At 35.1% G+C, this 8,323-nt stretch overlaps 1 protein-coding gene across 1 annotated transcript; it reads right to left on the bottom strand.

Moving 5' to 3' along the window:
* Nucleotides 1-3,667: 3,667 nt before the first annotated feature.
* On the bottom strand, nt 3,668-5,028 carry LOC110111006 (uncharacterized GPI-anchored protein At4g28100). Its single transcript, XM_020842687.2, has 2 exons — nt 4,307-5,028; nt 3,668-4,159 (listed from the first exon to the last, which is right to left on the bottom strand). The coding sequence occupies exons 1-2, from the start codon at nt 4,925-4,927 to the stop codon at nt 3,821-3,823; spliced, it is 960 nt and encodes a 319-aa protein (XP_020698346.1). The 5' UTR covers nt 4,928-5,028; the 3' UTR covers nt 3,668-3,820.
* Between the last annotated feature and the right edge of the window lie 3,295 nt (nt 5,029-8,323).

The raw sequence follows: 8,323 nt of genomic DNA, 5'->3' as shown, positions 1-8,323 counted from the left end.
TGAAGATGCATACTCATTCAAGTTTGGCTAATTTACAATCCCATTTACACAGAAGAGGATGAGGATGCCTCTATGCAAGATTAGTCCGAATATTTTATGTTATAAGATGAAAAGAGTAGGTGTTAGAGGCAATTAAAAGTTAGTATAATTTCAAGGACCTTTAATTCAATCTTCAAATCTCATATAATCACGACACTTATGGTGCTAAGGTTTCTTTTTCACAGAAGATATTTAGGATCACAAGGATTTATTTGTAGATTTTGATTTTTGAAGATGCTATTAATTATATTTACAATTAAGAATAATTATTTTTCAAATTTAACTAAAAACGATTAATATTTTTTAGACACACTATTAGTAGTCATAATTATTCAAAGTTTTGCTAAGGATTTTATTTTTTATTAAAATCTTAAAAAATATGAAAAATTTAATATTCAATTTCATTAAAAAATAACTTTGCTGCTACAGCTCAAATTTATGATATGTACTTATTTGAGTAAGCTTCACTCACCAAAAAACTTAAAAACAAAGCTGAGATATAATTTTTTTAGGTGGCCATATTACCTATTTTGTAAGCAAAAATTATCATCAAATGTTCCCATTTTGTTCAACCATTTAGATAAAGTGGTCCATTTTTTGGTACATTTTTAAAGTAAATGTAACTGTGCATTTATTTATTTTTAGGTGTAATAGTACCCTTAATACTATTCAAGCTCATTTGCAGGAGCAATTATTACGTCCTCTGGCCTGACGTAGAGCTACGTTCGGCCGCCAATAACATGTCGCCACGTGCTCTTACTCTAAACCGCGTGGCCCGACGACTTGACCCGGAGCGGAACCCGGAAACCAAATAAAAGTTCCATTTGCAGAGGGAACTATCCGATCCAACTGGGTCAGATGCCTCTCCTGTTTGTGAACCTTTACGAAAGTCTTTTTGGTTTTGATTAGAAGTAATTGTGAAGTTATTAAGAAAAAATTAATTTAACATTATAATTTAAAAATAAATTTTAATTGCAGACATTTCTGGAAATAAAAATATTATTGTTATATTTTCTATGCAAATAATACACAAAACTTTTATGGTGAAAGAAATTTTTTAAAAGCTACTCTAGACAATAGCTTTTTAATATAAATTTTTTTTAAAAAAATAATTATCAAATAAAAATTATAAATATTATCTCAAAATTAAAATAATAAGAAAAATATCTCAAATGAGTCTTATAATGCTTATTTGGTTTATAACATTTAAAAAACCTCATAAATTTTTGGTGAACAGAATTTATTTTGTAAAATTTAGAATTTCAGTGATGGAGGAAGCTCATTGCAAGTTCATTCAAGAATTCATACAAGATTTTTTTGTAAACTTGCTGAACAATAACGCACAAAATAAAAATAAAAAAAAAAATGTCTAACTACCTTACTACATATTACAAGTTATTCTTAAACAAAATAAATTGAAAAAAAAATAAATCTAAGCTCTCGGGTCATCATGCATTCAAAGAGATATACATTTTGTGGCATTTTATTACTTCCAAAAAAGCAAAACTAATTTAACACATTAAAAGTAATGTGACAGAATAAATTGAAAAAAAAAAAAATGCAAAACTAACCTCAAAGCTCTCTCTCGGGTGAACAGAAAAGGGAGGAGAGGAAGATCAGGAAGCTGCGAAGAGGTGAATTGCTTTGACGGATGGTGCTCTAATTTATAAACATAAATTCCTTCTCATCTCCTCAACGCCCATCCGTCCCCAATAATTGCCTTATTTATTTCCGCAACCGTCCGCGGATTTCGCGGATCTCGTCTCCGCTGAAATCCAAACACCTCAATCAACTGACAGCCAGCTATTATCATGCGAAGAATGCGCCTAATAACTTGGCGCATTCTTTGAATGCGCGATACAGGTGCACGTATTCTTAGACTGCGCTTATCAGTTTGGCGAATTGGCTTTAAATTAAATATTTCCAAAAACCTGCTCTTTTCGCAAAATTATCGAACCTTCACGCTGCTTCCGAAAATTTCGCCATAAATTTTTGTAAAAAAAGAGGTGGGATGGGCTGTTAGGCAGGTTGATAAAATGAAAAAGAAGAAATGAAATAATAATAATAATAATAATAATAAAATACATTTAGGTTGTAAATTTTTTTGAAAATAACAAATTTAACACTACTTATGAACACTGTCAGTATTAAGAGGAGGCTGAGGTCCCATATAATCAACTTCAACAAGTTGAATTAAAGGCCTATTTGGTACAGCGCCAGCGTTTTCTAAAAATAATTTAGAAGCTATGTAAGAGAATAAATTTTTAAAAGCTATAAAGGAATTACAAATATTCTATTAAAAAAATCAAACATTTGCTTTCATAAATTAGTTAACACACATTAATAATTCTGTTTGTAAAAAATAAATTCCCATTATAAAAAAATTTTAAAATAGTAAGATTATTACGATAAAAAAGAACTCAATGAGAAAGCAAAGGTATTCTTCCAAATATATCCTAAATCTAATAATTAGTTGCATAATAAATATTTGCTAATTCTTAGATGTCTATCTAATCTCATAATTTCTAATTAGCTCAGGCAAATAAATTCTAATTAAATGATCTTTTTATCATTACATGAAAAAGCAGTCAGAATTACCTTTTTAAGCTCTCATAATTTAAACTTGCTTTTTAACTTTGAAGTCCACTCACTACTTGCTTTCCCCTTTAATTATATAATTTTATTTTTACACATTTCTGCATCGAAACTATCTGATCCTTACAACGTGCAAATAGGACCTATGATTTTTGTCATTATAGCACTCTTAACATGTAATCAACAAATTTCTAGCAATCATTAAATTTTTCAAAACAATCAGATTAAAGTATATCCCTAAACCCTAATGGTTGGGATTGACATTATTACGCTAAGGATATCTCCAACCGAATGTCATTTATCTTTTGCAGCTCCAACGAGCATCCATTCAATCGCAAATGAACAGAGGCAGAGAGAGGGGAGGCCTAGGAGTGCACGTGCACCAAATTAGAAAATCTCGCATCAGATGGTTCCCGCGAGCGATTTCCACAAAAAAAAAAACTCGAAACATCTTCATAGAGTATAAAAATCAACTGAAGCAATATTAAAGTTAGCCCCAGATGCTTCGAAGCCTTGGAGAAATTATTACGTCCGGACCGTCCGGATTGTGAAGTACACACTGTACAACATTGTACACAATGTACATCACAATTCGAACGTTCGGATTCGCACATAATAATCTCTCATAACTTTCCCACTAAAAATGAAAATACATCTTTGTATTTTATCTCTTATATCAATAGTGCCACTATTCACAAACCTATTTTTATTAGAAATAAATATAAAAATAAAGATGAGAAATAATATAAACATAATATTATTTTTTGGCGTTAAAAATCAGAAATTATTCTGTGCGGAGACCAGATGTAAAACTCCGTCCGAAAACCAATCAGAATGCGCCACGCCATATCAGTATAATCGAGCCGTGTTATAATGCTGCAGTACCAAGCAAAGAGGTGATGTGACACATCTCTGGATTGTATTTGATGTCAGCACATAATAATTAATATTTAAAAATTAAATTTGATTGAAGTTAGAATTACTATTTAACATGACCGTTATTAATTTTAAATGTGACAAATAGATTTTCATGTTGGAGATGTCATCAGACTAATCATCATAATGTTTCTGAAGTGCTCATATTAGGAATGGATCCACCGTCAAAAACCAAAAAAATGCAGCGAGAACGGTATCCATGACTCATGTACATCATCAGTAAGCGAAATGACTAAGAGAGACGCGTCCCTTACAGAGCAACTTGAACAGTGGCGCCGAGAGCCAAGATGGAATAAAGGAAAACCCAAGGGGCAGAACGGGAAACAGAAGAAAAAGAGCCGGCGGCCGCGCGCTGGACCTGGTTGGAGTCGACGGCGAGCGGCATGTTCTCTTGATCCGCGCTACATCCGTACGGAGGCGTCGGTGGGTGTGCGCTGTAGAGAATCGCCCTTAATACGGCTGAAACCGTCGGGATATAGGCCGTCTTATTCCTCCCCAGCAGCCAAGTAAGCCCCATCAGGCGGCAATCCCGGTCCATCATCCTCGCCGCCCTTTCCCCGCCGCCGACAAAGCCGCCGCCGCCCTTTAACTATCAACCAACGGAAAAAAAAAAACAAACAAAAACGAATGAGCAACGAATTTATTGCTTCCCCCGCCTTACAAATCCGTTAGCCATGCCATTAATGCAGAAAATATAGAATGGAAAGTTCTTTTTAAAAAGTACGCAAAATTAAACCTTCTGGAGGGAATTGAGGCAGCGAGTGCAGCCGGCGTAAGAGGCATTGCGGCAGTCGCGCTCCAAATCTCGGACGTCGCCGATGGGACTAACATCGCCTCCGCTCTCTCCCGAAGTCGAGAGGTTGAAAGCTGCGGAGCAAGACAACGAGCTGATTTCATGAAGATGGATGCCGCAGAAGCAAAGGGCGGCGTCGCAGGTAGTGTTAGGGCGGGGGAGGCTGATATTGCGGGCGTGGAGCGCGGTCTGGAGTGCATCGGCGCAGCGCTTCGAGTCAGTTTCCGGCATCATCGGTGAAGGGTCTTGGCCGACTGGCCCGGGCGACGCCGAGGGATGGAAACGGAGGGCGGAGCGGGCGTGGGCAGCGAAGAGCCAGGCTGCAAGGACAGGGCAGCAGCGGCTGCGGTCTATCTTGACTCCGCGGCCGCAGGCTTCTTCAACGCCGCCGAACATTTCAGCTGAGAGGTCGAGCTCGCAGGCGGCCGAGGTGTTGTGATTGCCGCCGGCGATAGGGAAAGCCGGGACGGTTGACGGTGCACCGTTAAAGTAGGAGGTTTGCTTCGCCGAGGCGGGTTCGGCGCGTAGCAGGAGGACGAAAGCGGCGACAATGAGTAGTCGCATCCTTTCTTCTGGGCTGTGGTGGTGATGAGGAGAAGATTCAGGAGATGTTCTCACAAACCGAGTCTCAGAAAAATAAAATAAAGGGCCGACAGGAAAACTGGAAAAACAAATGGGAAAGTGGCAATGATGGGGGAAAGTATACTTTATAAATTTAGATTATTATTATTATTTATTTCCAATCAAAAGAAAAATTTTTTCATTTAATTATTTAAGAAGATAACAAACATATTGAAATTTATTCTATTAGTTCATTTCAACATTTTTGTCGATATTTTTGAGTTTTAGTATTTTTTACATGCCATAAAATTGATGGTGATGGAATTATTTGTCTTATTGACAGAAGGTTTCATGCAAATAGAAATAAAGAGGGCTCACAATAGTTTTGAATAACTTTTACGTGAAAATTTATAGAAAGAAATCACAATGCTAGTATATTAGGTATATATTACTGTTGGATCTTGAGAGGAAGCTTGAGCTTCTTGATTAAGAGAGAGAGGTAGAGAGAGAGATGGGATTTTGGAGAAGATAATACTATAGTTTTATTGAATTTTTTCCAACCTTTACATCAACTTATGGGGTATAGCTGAATTAATTCCTAAAAATTACAAAATGATATCCTCCCCCTAATTTTAAAATGTTAGATTAAAAGTATTAAATTATTTTTCATAAATGAATTAATTAGCATAATATGCATAATGGAAGAACAATATTGATCATCAATGTAATGGTTATAACCAACAACATTCCGGTGATTAATTTTGCAAACATCAATATCATTTGACAAAAGGTAATATTAATCAAGCAACAATCACTTTTTTCTTTTTTTTGAATGGGGGCATCTACTAGTTGCCACTCTCGAAGAGGAGGCGCTTGGCAGAGTAACTAATCCCTCGACGGACTTAGTGGGAAGCAACCCCACAAGTGCTGGACCACACACTTAGTTTCTCCCAACTTAAAGAGTCGTGCCATTTGAGAGATGAATCAAACATGAATTGGGGGGTTCAACAGCGAGTATCATATCAGTGTTCTTGATTTGTTGGCGTAAGACGCACAAAATGATATTAATTGTTTAATTTGAAAGAACTTTTAGATTTCTTAAACGTGAGGACTCTCTCTACTAATGCTCGAAATTTTATTTGGTCCGGTAACCTGACGTAGCTCTACATTCGGTGAGCAGTAAACATGTGCCACGGCAACCCGACCCGGAGCGGACTCAGGGGTTTGCGTATTGCTCGGTATTGCTAGGTATTGGTCTATTTTGCTCAACAAAAATGAAAAATACCATTATGTGAAGACCAATATCGAGCAATACCGAGTTCTTTTAGGTATTACTCGGTATTGCTCGGTATTGGTCTTCACAGAGCGGTATTTCTCGTTATTGCCAAGCAATACCGAGTAATACCTAGCAATACAGAGCAATACGCGAACATAGTAATCCCGGATTCTGGTCCAAGTCGGGTCGTCGGACTGCGCGGTAAAGAGTAAGAGCACGTGGATACATATTATTGACTAACAGACGTAGAGCTACATCAGGTTACCTGACCTAATAATTTTTCCTAAAGCTCCTTCTCAATGGTAGAATAAAGAGCTGTTCATATAGTTTTTGTTGTATCATTTTTAATTATAGTTATCAAAATCTATCTCAAACACTCAATCAAGAATGACCACGTACTCTTAAAAAATTGATAATTTTTGAACATTTGTACACCTTGCTAACATCAAAATTGGTGAATCTTGAGTCCATCAAATTCATCTTACTGAGTTGCACCTTTAGATTATAACTTTACTAAAAATAAAATTCAAATAATCCTTAAATTAGACTTGAAAATTTTTTTTTTTCAGTATTTTTTAAATATTAAAATACGATGCACGGTGAAGAGCATGGCTGCTGGGTCAGCTGGTGGCCGGCGGTGGGGATGGGGCGGTTGGTGATGGCCGATCGGAGTTACCAGCGAGTGGGGCTTCAGGTAGCAACGACGGCAGAGGTGTACAGTGGCAGCAACCGGCGGCCGGCCATGGCGAGCAGCGACTCACGGTTATTATAGAAGGCAACGGTATTTGAGTATCATAAATATTATATATTTAGCTTACTTTACAATAAGCATTAAAAAATTAAAGAACTTTGTATTTATTTTATTTTATAATTTCCAAACTGCCTCTTTGACGAAATAAAAAAAAAATAGAGAGGGAGAGATAGATAGAGAAAGAGAGAGAGAGAGAGAGACTTTTGTCCGGATGTGATTGTAGTGGAGCGTAGTGGTTCCTTTTTCCGCGGCTTACCTGCCAATTTGCTGTCTGTCTTCAAACTTCAGGCAGCTTTTTGACCCAACGACGAGAGGCCCTATGTGACATTTTTTTGATGAAGGCATCTCTGGTTGCATCTGAGTGTCTATATTTTTGAAAAAAAAAAGCAACAAAAAAGGAAATTGCTTTCAATTTTATTACTTTTAAACCCATACTAAAAAAGAAAGCGTCGTCTTAAAATAAAGTTATCTAAAAAAATTAAATTTTTTTATTTATCTAATTATATCCATATATATGTATATTACCAATTGCAAACGTCCGATTAGACTTTTTTAATTTAAAAACTATGCACTATTAAAGAACTCATGGGCCATTAGTTAAATAATTTGAATCATATAATTCAAAATCTATTATTTATTGGTAATAGTTTAAAAATAAATAAATAAATAAATATGTACACATTTTCTTCGTAAATTTGAATCCAATTATTAGAAAACATACACATTTCAGATATATAAAATTACGTATTCATAAAAAAATAAGCATAAGAGAGCATAATCTATATCAATCACCTTGCAAATGAAAATATTAAAAGGGAGGTGGTAAATTTACTAATGCATACATTATGGCAAAAAGAAATTCTCCTTATGTTGAATGAAAAATATTATAATTATATTTTAGTCTGTAATATATGAAAAGTAAGCATAAATTTTAAATTATATTAGCATTTTCTATATGTTATAATAGAATATAAAGTGTTATCTTCTTACTGAAGAGAAAGTCGTAGTGAATGTAATAGACTAATTTATTATTTGGTTGATAATTAATGCTGAAAGTGATTTCTTGATAATATTAGATTTCGTTTGGGATAAATTTTGGCTGCTGTATTTTTTGTTGCTTTTAAGAAAATTTTACATAAAAAAACTTATTTAGAAATCAGTAAAAAATCTATCCTACATGAAACCTTAATTCTTGTTTATTTCACCTTTGATTTATGCTTCAAAGGAGAAGGGTTCTTCAAGCCCCATGTATGCAAAATCTTAATGTTTTGCATGTTAAGCTGCTCAAACTTGATTAATTGCTTAATTAATTATGCTGTGATTATAAACAACTTTTTGTATTTGATTCTTTAATGAAGTGAACACAAACAAT

Source organism: Dendrobium catenatum, unplaced genomic scaffold (assembly GCF_001605985.2).
Source record: "Dendrobium catenatum unplaced genomic scaffold, ASM160598v2 fragScaff_scaffold_633, whole genome shotgun sequence".
NCBI lineage: Eukaryota > Viridiplantae > Streptophyta > Magnoliopsida > Asparagales > Orchidaceae > Dendrobium > Dendrobium catenatum.
The sequence above is the reverse complement of the archived record's forward strand: the minus strand, read 5'-3'. Positions and strand labels throughout refer to the sequence as shown.

Bases quoted from the DNA above. Each gene is read 5' to 3' on its own strand.
- LOC110111006 (XM_020842687.2), bottom strand. From the start codon at position 4,927: ATGCGACTACTCATTGTCGCCGCTTTCGTCCTCCTGCTACGCGCCGAA. The intron at 4,160-4,306 runs GTTTAATTTTGC...GTTGGTTGATAG, and splicing joins GCCTCAATTCCCTCCAGAAG to TTAAAGGGCGGCGGCGGCTT.